Here is a 16,590-nt window from a genome sequence, read left to right on the forward strand (position 1 = left end):
TCCTCATTCACATCGAACATAACACGGCTTTGAACAAATCCATCTGAAATCCCTTATCACACTGGGAAAGGTTCTTCCCAAAAACAACAACACATTAAATATAGATGGAGGGAAAAGATGCCCTAGAAAATATTCCTTTCTGATGCTGAGCGGAGTGAGGCAGGCATGAGCATTGCTGTCAGACAAAACAAGGAGAGAAAAAGCTACTGCATGAAGCTACCTGCTCTATATCATCTCATCTGTCTCTTTCTCTCCTTTGTCTTTGTGTGGCATCAGCCGGAACAAACAAGAGACAGCGGGAGAGGAGCAGAACATCCTGAACGCACACAAACACTCTTAAAATCACCGTGGCATGAAATCAAAATGAACAATTCATCTTTGTGACTCATGCTACTTGTTTTCTCTCCAATAGGCTAGGGCTTGAGTAGTATACATTTAATTAAACAAAATGTGGAGTGTGTATATGAGAATGTATACTGGGACAGGATCATTGACAGGCTGATTTACAGTAACAGAATGCATGTAAAGATGTGGCAGTGCAATTTTATGACATAAAAAAAGCTTGCATACTCTTCTGGTACACTCTCATCTGCCTTTTCTTCACAACAACAGTGCATACTTTTTGGGCATGGTATAATCAGGCAAACTGGGATGCAGTAACAATGTAAAAAAACAACAAAAAAACACAAGGTTGTTTCAAGAATGAAACAAGTGACTCCCTCCACCAATTCACAGCCCTGTTGATATTCAGAAAAAGATCTAGATGATTTTTAAACCATGCTGGATAACATGATAATGTCAGCTTGAGTGCTGCTGCCATACCAACTACCAAGTAATTCATGTACATTTTTTAATCCAATATTTGGTAAAAATAAAATTTAAAAAAAAATTCCATTCAATTCATTCCAATTTAAAATAGATTTTTTTTTCCTAAGGGTCAATTGGACTTCACTGCATGTACTGTATAACCATCAGTTAAAAACTAATAATGTGAACAAACTTCCACTTGAAATCTCCCTCCATAATGTACATGTCTCTCACAAGCATGTATGGACACAATCTTGAATGAAATTATATGAGAAAGTGTTCTCTATTCAACAAGCAATCAAATAACCTGTGAACGGACTGAGGGTTGCTACATGTTTTACAAATCACTGCTTGAAGCGACCGAGTCGTGTGTCTGTGTGTGTGTCATCCAGTCTGCCCTCTGAGCCTCTCCTGGGTTAAACTGATCCATGTTGCCACGGTGATGTGAGAAGGCTGAGTGATCAAGATCCTTTCTGCATTCAATACGAGGGCTGGTTGGTAATTTACAGAGTGACTGGTTTTAGACCATCTCATCCTCGACAATCCACTCATTACTAGCAGTAATAAATCCATAAGTCCTTGACTGACTGTAACAATTCGACAAACCCAAGGCTGGTTGATCAATTTTACCAGAGTTGTGAGATCAATAACTGGGACAAGGAGACAGAGATAAGAGGATAAGGGGAAAGTAACAGCTAATGAAGGAAGAAAAAAAAAAAAAAAACAGAAACAGAAACAAACTGATAGAATTTCAATGCAGAGACACACGCATAGGAAGCAAGTGGAGAACAAGCACTAAGATATGTACTGTGACTGAATGTGTCCTCTTAGACATAAATTGTTCTGCTTTGATGACTATTGTGGACAAAATAAATGTAAATTAAATGTAAAAAGCATATTAAAACCAACAGGTAATTCAAATTTACAAAAGAGTGCACATTGTGCACACTCTTGGCCTTATTGTGCATGATTCATTGGCGTATGTTATACCAAATAAACATGGTTGTCTTGGTATTTTTATTTTTTAATCCAAATGTAATAACTTGCTCCACCTCCAAAAAGACTTTTCCTTTTTTTTGGCCTATGAAAACCTGTCATACCCTTCCCTCCAAACACCTGGTTCCATTCTGGTATCTAACATTTCGTGATCAGTGCTGGGTAGTAACTGTAATCTGGATTACGTAATCAGATTACAAAAATGTAATTCTTGTAATTAGATTATATCACACTTTAAAATATTCGTAATCAGACTACAGTTACTTTTCTATTGATTACATGTTATTCGTATGCCCGTAAATTATTCACAACTCATTGATTCTACTTCTTTGTTATGTTTTAAATGTTCCTTTCTATAAAAGTCTAGTCTACTCCTTATTCATTCAGAAGTTCTTCCAGGTTTGTGGAACTGCATATTCAGACCCGCCACTAGACATGAGCCTATATCACTGAACACCGAGACCCTGAGATCACTAGATTCACACAAACGATTTCACTTTTAACAAGTGTTTTTCTCAACATTGCATATCTAATCCTGACGAACACATTCAATTTTATTTTAATTATCACTCAGTGAGTCCTATAACCATGTACTGTATTTGGAAGGCTTTTGTCTTTAAACACATTAAAATGTACAAATTCCCATCTTTTCATATTTACATGCAATGCAGGGATTCCTTTTTTATTCTATTTGAACCCTCTTAAGCCCTTACATTTTAAGTTAATAAGTTAGGTCAATAATAAAATTATGTCAATAATAATAACAAATAATAATAAAATAAAGTTCACTGTTCTCTGATGTCGGTTAATGGTCATATGACAGATATGTAGGTAAACAATTTGTTAAAATCTTTTTGAGTATTTTTTTATTTGATTTTTCATGATTTAAATACCTAATAGCTTTTCATTAAACTCACGAACCCCTGCAGTTACATCACGGACCGCAGTCTGGGAAACCCTGACGTAATGTAATATTTAATGCACTTTTTAATGCTGTTGAAAACAAAGAATGGAATATATTTTCTTTCTCTTTGTATTTTTTTTCATCAATATGGTACAAGATTATCCTATTCAAAACGATGTGATAAACTAGTTATGACAAAAGTAATTAAGAAGTAATCAAAAATTAGTCAGAGAATACATTACCTAAAATTAGTCATTTAGATTACAAAACTACAATTTGTAAGTAATCTGCCCAGCACTGTTCCTGATATATATCCGGTTTCATTTGTAAACATGTTAGATTATGGAAGTAAAATAAGATTTCATGTTGATTCCATGTTAACTCTTCCGTTGTAAGAGCAGGTTTCCCAGTGTGTTTAGTAATATAGATTTAATATCTTATACAGGTCAAATTCTTTTCATTTCTTCACATCAGACAAAGACCTGTCCTTTTGTCCTCTCAATTCCATTTTCATTATTATGAAACCTCCCCTGGGCATTTAAGCACCACTGCTAGCTGCTGAGATTTGAGCCAACCATTATTTACAGCAGTCACCTGGTGCATGCTTTACTTCACCCAGTTATGCTTTCAAATCAAATCAGCCTGCCAATGATCCTGTCAATAATCCTGTCACAGTTAACATCCTCATATACACACTCCACATTTTATTTAATTAAATTTACACTACTCAAGCAATTCTCCTGAGCCTTTTGGAGAGGAAACAAGCAGCATAGCACAAAGAAGAATAGTCCATTCTGAATCAAACTGCAACATCTGTTTCATGTTGCATAACAAAAGGAAAATGTGGCCCTTCAGCACTAACTTGTTCATGTATATTAGATTACTGTAATATATTTCTTTTATTAGCCTACTCGTCTGCTATGGTCTCTCCATCCATTACAGATTCACATTCATGGCAAAGAAGGCCGGGTCACTTACATCATCTAAAGGTCTATTAATGCACTTTCTTCAAAATGCATACATCATAATGGCCCAAATACAAAAGTAGCAAATATCAAAATAATCTGATAGGAATAGTTTAGTTTCTAAGAGGCTCAATGGAGTGATAAAGCTGTTTTTATGGTATATTGTACATTTGCAAGTTGCAACTTATTGAATTTAAAACATGTAGAATGAGCAAGCAGTAGATCTTATAGTTTGATTTGAGTGTCTGTTTTTCAGTGTTTTGTGTTTTTACTGACACTGTAGGCAAACCAGCGTCAAAACACCATATCAAAATATATCCCAATATTGGTAAATCAGAATCAATAGATGGTGTTTTAACTTTAAACTATACTTGTCCCTTTATTTTTTCTCCAAAACGTCCACAAGAACAATTTGTCTGTACCTTGTGTCCTTGTACTCTCTGCCGCCTGAAGGGAAGGCAAAGCAAATCAGAGATGTGTCTCTAGCGCCACCGTGTGCTAGAAAGTTTGTCTGCCTTTAGGTTGTTTCTGAAGTCTTTTTAATGATTAAAACATTAAAAAAAAATCTTATAAAAAATATCACACAACTAAGCACCACATTCACAACCAGGAGAAATATCAAACGAAAACAAAGGTCATGTTTAATGTTAAATGTTTAATAAATAATTTATATTAATACACAGCCAATCATAGTAACATATATGCACGTCGACTATCAGGAACTATTCATGAAGAATTAAAAAGTAATTGGATCTTCTCCTAATTCTGTAGTTAAAATACATAAAGGACAGACCAGACACGGACACTTTTTTATTATCGTCATTGATATCTTCTTTATACACAGAGATTGTCTTATTGACATACATTCAAAACAAAACGAACATTCAGCTTTATTTGGAGAGGGCGAGTGCAGCAGTAGTTGTTTCTAGAGGGAACCTTTTCTCTGCAACAGTCAGCTACCTGACTTCCGGTCGATGCACCGTTGGCTGGAGAACGATAATTTTCCCGGAGTTTTGGGTGCATAAACAAGACCTTCGAGTGGCCAATGCGCAGAGGAAATATAGTCCTGAGTTGGTTGAAAACGTTTTCTCAATCTCATGCTTATGTTTGCAGATTCGACCAGTTATCTACTCGATGAACGCTGGGTTTTAGCACAACCTGCATCTATAAAGACGCTTTATACATAAACAGCAAAAAAAAAAACAAAAAAAAAACTTATTTTCTGAATATCTAACTGTTATAGGAAACTGCTGTTTACTCCATAATGTGTTTGTCATCAGCTAGCTCTGCTCTCCATAATACTTTCTAGATTACTAACTGCATATTGCTTTATAGACTTACTAACAGAGGACAACTAAAGTCTTGAATTTACCATATTTTTTAATAAAAATTGTGCATTTCAAATTAAGAACTGCATTTATTCGAATCGCAACAAGCATTCATTTGTATTCCGCGCATTAATTCATATTGCATCTAATCATGCATTTCACTGTACAAAAATCACCAATAGTTGCAACCATTATTGTTATTACTGTAAAACCAGAGTAAATTATACGGGACTCTCCTTAAAACGTTTAAGTGTTCTATGTCTAAAGACGTTTATCTTTTATGGGTCTGAAAAACAACAATATAATAAAAGAAAAGAAAGACAATAGAAAGAAAAATAAAGTTAACGTAATGAAAAAGATATGTAAATGCACAGCCAAATAACAAGTGTTCATCAAGTATTAGTTGTGTTTGTTTTGCAAGTGCTGTCCATTCATCCTTGCATGTAACTACAGCTTTCAAAATGTAAGTATGAGAGTACTATCTTGTCTTATTGTGGTGTTTGTTATTTTGAATCTAGTGGCAACAGACTTTTGGAGGGATAAAGGCTCTGGGAACATGAGAGACTCCATCCACAGTGTGCTGAGAGCAGTACCGCGAGGGCTCACCCTGGGTCCTTCTCTGGCTGAAGATGGACAGTTGGGTCTGTGGTGTGTTGGGCGAGTGCTAGAGAAAGGCACTCTGCTAGGTCTGGAGGAATCTGACAAAATAATCAGGAGTGAAAAAGAGGAGGTATGCATACCACTGTGTTCTTAAATGTAATTTTGAACCATACAGCTGACAGGTTTGTTTGTTTAGCACCACTACAGCAAATGTGCTTCAAGATGATATTGATATGATAATTTACTTCTCACCTGATATTGCAAGTATGTTTTCAGAAGCATTACTATGTTCAAATGGGACTACAAAAGTAGAGTTAAGTTTTTAGAGTTAAATAAGATGTTGCTGTGATAAGTAATAGCTATAAGTAAGTAAGTATGTGTTCTTATTCTGCAGGGGTTGCAAAATACATGCCAAAATGTGTTCAAAAGAGAAATCTCAGAGGAAATGTACTGGATGAGGTAAGTTTATCCAGAATACACCTGTTACTATCATGAATTTTGTTCTGATGATTAGGCCTAATTCTGTTTTGTTCATGCATTAATGTGTGTGTGTGTGTGTATGTATGTATATATATATAATTTATTTATTTATTTATTTATTTTACTTGAAATAGTATATAATATAGTAATGAACATTATAATAAAATAGGCCCACATGATTTACTTTAATGATGTGAAAATTTATATAATATAATATAATATAATATAAGAAAGATATGAAAAAGTGCAGTCTGAAATTAAACTGACAAACCTTAATTTTGCATGAGGAAAGAGTTTGACTATCTATTGACTATTTGACTATGGCAAAATGAGATTGAAATTTAAACTGTTATAACGGTTATATTAAATAAATGCGATTAGATAGAATAACTGCAACTAGGCGATTAATCAATTATCGCAATAGGCCTAAGCCAGAATTAATTAATTATTATATTTAGTACAATTACTAACTTGCATATCAAGACATTATATAATCAGACTTGTTTAACTGCATCCACAGGTTTGCCTGCAGCACTCAGAGTGATGAAGAGAGCAATGTCAGTGTACTTGAGGTGGATGGAAGATTGGGCCTCAGGGTCTGTCGGGACATTCAGCCAGGAACAGAACTGCTCCTCTTGGAAGATCAACAAGAAGCCTCTTTTGAAGAAGAAGTTCTGCAAGTAAAAGCCTGCGAAAACAGTAGTAGACCAAACAGAGATCAAGAAGAATCTCTAGAGGCCATCACTTTAGATCACCGCTCTGGCTGTTTATGTAAGTTTACACCTGATATTTTTACTGTGTAAGAGGTCCATGATATAATATTATGCTTTTGAAAATGTGTGAAAATTTTGTATTCTAACAGATCCTGCCACACAAGAGAATACAAAACTTCCTATCAAGGTGAAAAGTCTTGTGCAGGACTCTAGAGCCTGTAATTCCAGTGTCCTGGAGCAGAATGGGGTGGATGAGGCACACAGGGAGAGTGAAGCTGAGCAGATCGATGAGCGTCCTGCAAGAGAAGAGATTCAGAGCGTCAGTGTGAATACATCACAAGCCCAGAGTTCATCAGAGCATCTGAAGCCAGAGAGAAGCCTAAGAGCCAGCTCTCGCCTTGCCGCTAAACCTCGAAAAGTGCACTCGTCAGCCAACCGTATCTGCAAACGACAAGATCCAATGAACAGGTCAGACCTAAGCAGCAAGAAAAAGCTCTTGAATAACAAAGACAACACAATGCAGACGTTGTATATTAATGAGGATTCCAGCATGGAGCAAAATGAACAGGATTTTCCTCACTTTATCATCCGAGAGAGGAAGTACAAATGTTACGAGTGTGACAAGAGCTTCTTTCAGCTGTGCCATCTCAAGAAACACAAATTCACACATCAAAATCAAAAGCCGTACATGTGCACAGAGTGTGGTAAACCATACAGTTCACAGGAGAGCTTCCAAGCCCACCTACTAATGCATCGCGGTCAGAGGCCGTTTCAATGCCAGCACTGTGACAAAAGCTACGGCTTAAAACGGGACCTCAAGGAGCACCAGGTTCTCCACTCAGGCGAGAAACCGTTCGTCTGTGACATCTGTGGAAAAGCTTTTGCTCGCCGGCCCTCGCTACGCGTCCACAGAGAAGTCCATCGGACAAAAGAGCCAGACTACCAGGCTCCCAAGGTCAAGTGTCCAGAGTGCAGTAAAGAACTGGCCAATTCTGGCTCTTTGAGGAACCACATGCGTCTGCACACCGGAGAACGGCCGTACATCTGCCAGCACTGTGACAAGAGCTTTCGCCAACGTGGCAATCTGCTGGGACACATGCGCATCCACACCGGAGAGAAACCCTACAAGTGCGACCACTGCGACCTGCGCTTTTCTCAAGTTCCTGAACTGCGCCGGCACCTGATTTCACACACGGGTGAGGTGTATCTGTGTCCTGTCTGTGGCAAGGCTTTACGGGACCCTCACACGTTGCGGGCCCATGAACGACTGCACACAGGAGACAGACCCTATAAGTGTGAACAGTGTGGGAAAGGGTACACGATGGCAACCAAACTCCGGCGCCACCTGAAGTCTCACCTGGAAGAGAAGCCACATGTTTGCCAGGTGTGCGGAGCCAAATACACAATGATGCAGAGTCTACAGCGGCATCTGCAGTCACACAAACATCATTTAGACTCTGGTCACGTGTTGCCGACACGAGGCCGACCCAAAAGGGCAGGCCAGAAAGCAGAGGGTGAGCCAGGTAGGACTGACTGCAGCAGTTCGGAAGAGGGACGGATGGTGGCGTACGTTCAAGCCTCAGAGGACTTGGCTATGGTGCCTCACCCAGAAGGTGCCATTTTGGACTCTGGTGCATACCACCATGGCACAATTGTTTTGGAAAAAGGAGCGGAGAAGGGGGTTGAACGTATTGAGCTCAGTGAGAATTTCATCGAGATTATTGTCTCCGATGATAATACCAAGTGTATAGTAGTGCAAGAACAGCCTTCCAAGTGTATAGAGATTCAGGAACAGGAAGCTAATGCTGAATGCATAGTTGTGCAGGAAAATGACGCCAGTAGTGACTGTATTGTAGTTCCAGAACAGGATGCTAATAGTTGTTTGGTCATATTACAAGGTCAGGATGGTCTAAGTTCTGTGGCAGAGACTGTAGAAATAGAGACAGGGCTGTGATACTAAAGTGTTTCATTTTCAAACAAAAAGTCTTCACATTATGTCTCACACCAAAGAAAAAACAACCTTTGTGAAATAAATGTTTAAGCTATGTTGAATTTATGTCTTGCTGTTCTTTGATTCTTAGATGGGTTATCAGTAAATATTGACTCCTGTGCGCAGTGGACCTTGTTTCATCACTGTTTATACAGACATTGTACAAGTGCATCAGCAAAACACAGCTGTGTTGGGAAATGAGCTAATACAAGAGGAAATTCAATTTTATACTTGTATCTGTTACGTTGCAAATTATCACATCTTTCACACGTCAAATGTTAAAGTAAAATACCATGTACATACTTTTCATATAAATACATAATGATTATTATTAGAGGAAACGATAAGCAGTAGATACCCAGTAGATAAGAGCTAATGGAGCTCTTCAGCTACATAAAGAGGGTCATCATTTCAAGATGAAAGCTATTTCTTTTGATTAGTAACAAAGATGCATCTAGGTTTTTTTTTTTTTTTTTGAGTTTTGTTATAATATAAATATTATCATTTGTATAATATGTTCTCACAGTTGAATTCGCATAGATTTGGAGATATGAAGTCATCTTGTTTTCATTAAATATGTCTGATTCATGTTCCTCAGAAAGCAAAGAATGTTCCACGTTGATATAAGTGATCTGATACAGAAGAGATAGGCTTTTTTTGTTCAGACACTTTGTTCTCTTTGAACTCTGGTAGTTCAATATTAACTTGGTGACTCCAGTGACTGCAGCTGTGGGCTTTTCTAACTGAGTGTGTGAGAGATTTGATGAGATGCTCCAAGTTTTTTCAGGATTGCAGACTCAATCATCCCCAAGAATGGGAGCAAAAGCAGCGCCTCTCCTTCTCTCCCTGCTTCTCGGACAAGTTCTCCAGCTCACGTTGTGTCATAACGGTAGGAATTTACTAAGATTTCTCTGCCTTTTGACTAATTAGGCCATAACAAACTAAGAACAAATTTATCCTAAGATAATACCTATTTTAATATGTGAGCCTAGATGTTTTGTTATGTTTTGAGAAATTTTGGCTTTTGTGCTTCAGTGTTCGTTGACAATAAGGAAGCCTCTGAGATCATTCGGGCAAAGAGGGCTAACGGCAGATTTGAGGAGATTAAACCGGGTAATCTGGAGAGAGAGTGTGTGGAAGAGATTTGTGACCATGAGGAAGCTCGAGAAGTGTTTGAGAGAGTTGATGCAACGGTGAGAAATGCACTTTCTGTTGTAGACACATAAGCCCCAATTGAAACATATGGAAATATTTAAATCTCTTATCAGTGGATTTAAAAAATAAAAAATAAATAAATAAATATTTAAGTATACAACATATATCTTTATAAGATTACTGAATTATTTGAAGTGTGGTATAATACTTTTATCTAGTATTTTATGTTTAATGATTTCTTTAATTTTCCCACAGGACATTTTTTGGGAAAAATATTTGGGTAAGAATATATATCACTTTACAAAAGTTTCAGTGTAAACAGTGACAACATTTTGTGTAAACAGTTTCTATTGAACCAGGGACAAAGTGCATTTTCAACCGGCCTTTCCCTGCTCAATATACAAATTAAAATGAGTGTATTGGTATCAGGGCTGCCCAACGGCCAATTAAACTAGCCCAAATACCAAAACTCAAACTAAGGCACTCCCATAACTAAAATCTGTGGCAACAGTTTAAAAGTAGAACCAATTCCACAGAAAAAAAACCTCCGCCAACCTTGGAACTCTGTTAGATGTTATATATTTCCCTTTTTTTTATCTTTTTTCCACAGGCTGTGAGGGAACAAAATTATTCAGAACACCAGAACATATCAACAGTTTGAGAGCATGTGTGAAAACAGAAGGTAAGGGTGATACATACTTATTCACCAAACACAAAGACTTGTACCCAACACTCGTAACACAAGGACATTTTTTTGGTAAAAGCTAGTGACTGAACATAACCCTATGAATTAATGGATGTTTGATTAACAGTGTTATTTTTGTGTCATTTTTCTAGTTTTTACTAATATTTTGAATTAGTTTTTGAATTAGTTTATATATATATATTCTTTTTCTATTTAATTTTAAAGTTTTTAAAGTATGTCTATATGTTTTTTATGAATTTTAATTAGAGTTTTAGTTATTTTAGTACATCAAGTTAAACTAAATAAAAATGAGAAGTGTTGCCTTGGCAAGTAGCTGAAATAAAATGTTTACTTTTTTATTTTCAGTTCATGTTAATTTTACTTCAAGTAAGAAAATGTGTTTTTAGTTTTAACTATAATTTCTCTGTTGACAGGAGACTGTTTCGTTAATGTTGGTGAACACTACGCTGGTAGAGTATCTGTCACCAAGTCTGGAAGGTCATGCCAGTACTGGAAAAGCAACTTCCCCCACAGGATTCAGTATGTACTTCTGTACTCTTTGTTGACAGCAACTGTAATCTCTCAGGATTGGCAAAACCATTTTATGTTGATTGTTTATAAAACACAAATTATTTCAGTAAAGAAGAGGCTGTTTTGTTTGTCATGTATTGAGCTTTACATGCCTCTAGTGATGTTGCAGCAGCTCTTTTGTCTTATGACCTACTTGTTTCCCCTTTTTAGCGAATTTAATGTGACACAGCTGAAGCTACCGGAGAACTTTTGCAGAAACCCAGATAAGAGCAGTGACGGCCCTTGGTGTTTTACAAGAGACCCGACGGTCAGAAGGGAGTCCTGCAGCTTGCCAAAATGCGGTAGAGAAAATCACTAAAATCTTACTGCAAAATGTCCTGTGGTGTAATAACTAACGCTTTGCGCTGTCAACCAGAATGTTGAGCCATCACCGTTGTGTCATTGAACCAGGTTGCTCAGGAGAAATTATAGCTGTAATAATTGTATTACAAAAAAAAAAGTGTAAAAAGTGTAGTTGATGTTGCTTTGGATCTGCTAATTGACTACTGGTTTACTAAAACACATATTACCATATCTGATAGCACCTATTTGTGCCCTGTTTATTGCACATTTTATGCTTGAGCATGAAAAGTTATGCTAGTCCACCAGACTGATCATCTCACTCTCTCCTCCTCAGGTGAGACTGTTGTTCACCATCCGCCACCTCCTACTCTGACACCTGAACAGCATTATGTCAAGAGTAAATGTCTGGATGGAAATGGGGAGACCTACACTGGGAATTTGTCTGTGTCTATGGGGGGACGCAGCTGCTTGCAATGGAGTGCACCAGAAGTGCAAACCTTGATTAAAGGAAAAGAGTTTCTGCCTCAAGTTCAGCTGATAAAGAACCACTGCAGAAACCCAGATGGAGATATGGAGGGTCCCTGGTGCTACGTAAAGGAAGCGGGTGGAAACATTACCATTGATTACTGTGACTTAGAGATGTGTGGTGAGTGAGCAGAATTACCTTCTACAAACACTTACATGATAACAACTAGAAATATTAATTTCTTCCCTTGAACTTTAGACCTTGATTGAAAGTGACATCTGGACCAGAGTCTTTTAATTAGGATTAAGTGTCATAATTTTAATAAAGCAAAAAAAAAACGTTTTCAATGTTAAGGAAGCCTAAGTGCATTAGACATAAATCATCACGCCTCTAAGCCCACACTTGAACATCACTCTCTCTTTCTCATTCACTCTCAGACGCCCCTCTGGACAAGTTTGTAGAGGAAACAGGTGGTCGAGAGAGAACAACTCTTGATGGCAAAAGAAAGGCTTTCTTTAGCCCCCGCAGCTTTGGCAATGGAGAACAAGGTCTGATACCTTCACCGTCTGTTTTGCGGTGGTTTGATATCTTGTATAATCAACTGATAATTAATATTAAACTGCCTTTTGTCAGAGTGTGGAGTGCGCCCCTTGTTTGAGAAGATCAGCAAAGAAGATAAGAAGGAGAAGGATCTACTGTTGTCATACACTGGAAGCAGAATAGTCGGAGGAGAGGAGGCTGAAATAGCCAGTGCTCCATGGTGAATACATCACCACATACGCTGTTTTAAACTTTCAGATATCTTGCCGTCATCACTCATGTCGACATCTAATGCTGCATGTTGTCTACTGTGTTTGATGTCATCTGCAGGCAGGTGATGTTATATAAGCGTAGTCCTCAGGAGCTGCTGTGTGGAGCCAGTCTGATCAGCGATGAATGGATTCTCACTGCGGCCCACTGCATTCTCTACCCGCCGTGGAACAAGAACTTCACCATCAATGATATCATCGTCCGCCTTGGAAAACACTCTCGTACCAAGTGAGCCCTCAAAAAAATTCTATAAAACCTGCATATTTTTTTTTCAATTGACTGCACCAGTACATCAATTGTAAATGTCTACTGGAAATGTCTACAGGAAATTAAGCTGTTTTAAACTCTTTCCTGTTTCTCTCTGAGTCAGGTATGAGAGGGGCATTGAGAAGATTGTGGCCATTGATGAAATCATTGTCCACCCTAAGTATAACTGGAAGGAAAACCTGAACCGAGACATTGCTCTTCTGCACATGAAGAAGCCTGTAGTCTTTACGAATGAGATCCACCCTGTCTGTCTGCCCACCAAGAGCATCGCAAAGAAGTAAGAAAAAACAATAGTGTAATATATATATATATATATATATATATATGTTTAGGTTCTACTCATCGGTTGTTGATCCACAATAAGATCAATAACATGCATTTAGAAAACACAGATTTTAAAACTTCACACTATAAAGTTGCTAACCTCTTGAAATGGGTCCTTTTATGTATTTGTTCACCTTTTTTGATGGTGAAACTCACTAACAGCATATTTTCTTGAGGAACAACAATGTTTCGAAAATGCGTATCTTTAAAATTTACTCATAGCTGTAATTGACAGATTTTCTCTCTGAAGTTTAATGTTTGCAGGTTTCAAGGGCCGTGTAACTGGCTGGGGGAACCTCAGGGAATCATGGACATCAAACCCAACAAATCTTCCAACAGTGCTGCAACAGATTCACTTGCCCATTGTGGATCAGAGCATCTGTCGCAATTCCACCTCGGTCATCATCACTGACAACATGTTCTGTGCTGGTAATACTCATCATATTCTTCATGGTCTTCTTTAGACCCTAGACAGGTCAGGTTCTGAGAATTCGTGAGATGCTTTTGCGCTCAGGTGTCACAGCAAGGTCATCTTTTGTTTTATAGGTTACCTGCCAGATGAAACAAAAAGAGGTGACGCTTGTGAAGGAGACAGTGGGGGGCCTTTTGTGATGAAGGTATAATAACGTATATATTCTTCTCTCCTCAAACAAGTTTGACTTACCAATTCTGGGCATAACTAAACTTGTCCTTTTAAAACCTATTCCTGCCCACAGAGTCCTACAGATAAACGGTGGTATCAGATTGGCATTGTGTCGTGGGGTGAGGGTTGCGATCGTGATGGCAAATATGGATTCTACACACACTTATTCCGTATGCGTCGCTGGATGAAAAAAGTCATTGACAAAACAGGCTCTTCAGATGATGAGTGATCTTCCAACCTGGAAAGAGACCTTTGCCACACACGAAATTAACACTTTGGTCAAATGTGATCAAACCTTCAAATTGATGAATAAATCTGAATTCTTTGTATGTTGATACCTGTGTGTGAGCATGGAGTTTCTTTCTGTGTATTGACAGTGAGAATAGGCTGGCCTCTTCTTTATAATGAAACAGATGCAATTCTGGTTTTGAGATCCGTTAAATTAAATATCAGGTTCTTGTCACATAAATAAAGGAATGGTGACAATTATGAGGGTGTAATTACAACACACCAAAGTGTTAGGGGGTAACAGTTTAGGACCTAAGGACCAGATGTTTGAAAGAAGGCAGAATTATAATAAATTGAAGAAAAGTTTTACTGAAGATAGTTTGCAGTTTCATCAGCAGAAGTCAGCTTCAAGACTCACAGAGGAGTTTGTTGGCCGCCCCGCTTACAGTTACAAAGATCACTGCAGTTATACCCTTCACCAAGGTCTAAGCTACGTCCTTGCTTCAGGTTGAATGATTCTCATTGGCTAAGAAATAGATAAACATTGTAATTTTCCACACATATACAGATAGACTGAAGCATATCTCCATTGATTACGCAGCTGACACTCGGACCCTGAAGTTAGGCACGTCGTGACCTTCCAGGTCGCAGATTTGGGTTGCTGGACGCCAGCATGTCCAGAGCAACAACTCAGTAAATGTCCAATAATGCCAGCGGTTCCTTAAACTGTAACCAAGAAGACTAATACACACACACCGACACACAGCTTTTCAAAGGTTGTATTTGGCCAGGCTCTAACTATAAACAGGAGAGTCCTCTCAAAACATTAAGATAATGTTTTCTTTCTCTCAAGGAGAGCTACACTTTAGTATAACTGGAAAGTAAGGCTTTAACAAAGAGATGGTCCCTGAAACTATAGACTTCATTGACCCCTGTGACCATAGTTGAGATGTATGTATTGACACATGTTGAAGACCTTTCTCAAACAAAATATCTTTCCATATTTCATTTCTGGAAGCTGGGCTAAATGAGCAAGCACTGTTACTGCATTCATATCAAATACAGACATTAGAGAATACATGAAAAGAACATTTCAGCAGTGGATTCCAATCCACCCGCTTCAAAAGACACTCTCCTTTTTCACAGTTCAGTTGTCAAAAACCACTGTATTTCATTGAGATGCTTCAATAGATGAAAAATGCTAGCAATTAAAAAAAACAAAAATGTTACTACATTGCTCGGTCAAAAAAGGTTGCTGTTTGGATTTAAATAGGTAAATGCTTAAGAGTCTATTACTGGATCATTATTGCTGTGATTATTATGTTTCTAGCATGTTATATGTTTGGCAACAACCAAAATTTGATGCACCTCTTGATGGAGATAACATCACAACATTTGTTTTACATCAAGAGGTGCATCGATTTTTGGTCAAGATCTTGTATTGACAATGCAAGAGTCAAGCACTCTGTAAAGTCTACTCCAGCACATCCCAAAGACTTTCAATGAATTCAAGATCTGGACTCAGAGGTGCCAATTCATGTGTGAAAATGATTCTTCAAGCTCCCTCCCAACCATTCTTTCACAATTTGAGTCTAATGAATCTTGGCTTTGTCATCCTGGAATATGGCCATGATGTATGGCCCTTCCTACATGCTTGTTTAAGAAATGAAAGCTACACACTCTATCAATTAGGGTTAGAAGAACTGCTGCCAAACATATAAACAGGTGACATGCTAGAAACATTATCATCACTGCAATAATGATCCAATCATTGACTCCTAAATATTTACCTGTTTAAATCCAAACTGCGACTTTTTTTTTTTTTTGGCCAGGCAGTGTATTATAAAATTTGCATCTATGTATAAGGAATGAAAATTGTGTTTCATCTTCCAAGATAATTTGTGAGGCTGTGCATTTTCACTTAAGTGATCACTGAATGTTCTCATTACTAAATTCCTGTATTTCACACCAAAATGTCATGCAATGCTATATAAAACATAAAGCAGTTTCAGGGTAATTGCAAGAAACACAGCTTGTATTTTATTATTACTATTACATTTCTGGTTTTGGGGTTTGTAACTAGTCTACTTTAACAAGCCTGATGCCTATATTTTAGTTATTGCCCCATTTTATCTCCCATCCCACCAAGTTTTCCACTAGACTTATCAGAACACGCACAAACTGTAATGCTTAATTGTTGCTTTGCTCAAAATGATGGTGTTGCTCAGAGATTCAGTAATAAAGGGGTGTTGACATGGAGGAAACTTCTGACATTTCAAATAGCTCTTGGGCTGTTCAGAACACACATAAGCATTATATCATGTATATTTTAATCCTGCTCTAGATCATTTCCTAA

General features: G+C 37.7%; 1 protein-coding gene across 1 annotated transcript; it reads left to right on the top strand.

Annotated features, from left to right (window-relative positions):
* Positions 1-5,454: 5,454 nt before the first annotated feature.
* LOC307155251 (uncharacterized protein) lies at positions 5,455-16,255 on the top strand. The gene is made up of 18 exons (XM_079865814.1): positions 5,455-5,730; positions 5,995-6,059; positions 6,601-6,851; positions 6,943-8,743; positions 9,530-9,672; positions 9,819-9,976; positions 10,194-10,218; positions 10,549-10,620; positions 11,058-11,163; positions 11,365-11,495; positions 11,831-12,142; positions 12,400-12,510; positions 12,596-12,722; positions 12,833-13,000; positions 13,143-13,316; positions 13,614-13,792; positions 13,910-13,980; positions 14,080-16,255. The coding sequence occupies exons 1-18, from the start codon at positions 5,470-5,472 to the stop codon at positions 14,233-14,235; spliced, it is 4,311 nt and encodes a 1,436-aa protein (XP_079721940.1). The 5' UTR covers positions 5,455-5,469; the 3' UTR covers positions 14,236-16,255.
* Positions 16,256-16,590: the final 335 nt, after the last annotated feature.

Source organism: Squalius cephalus (genome assembly GCF_949319135.1).
Source record: "Squalius cephalus genome assembly, chromosome: 3".
Taxonomy (NCBI): domain Eukaryota; kingdom Metazoa; phylum Chordata; class Actinopteri; order Cypriniformes; family Leuciscidae; genus Squalius; species Squalius cephalus.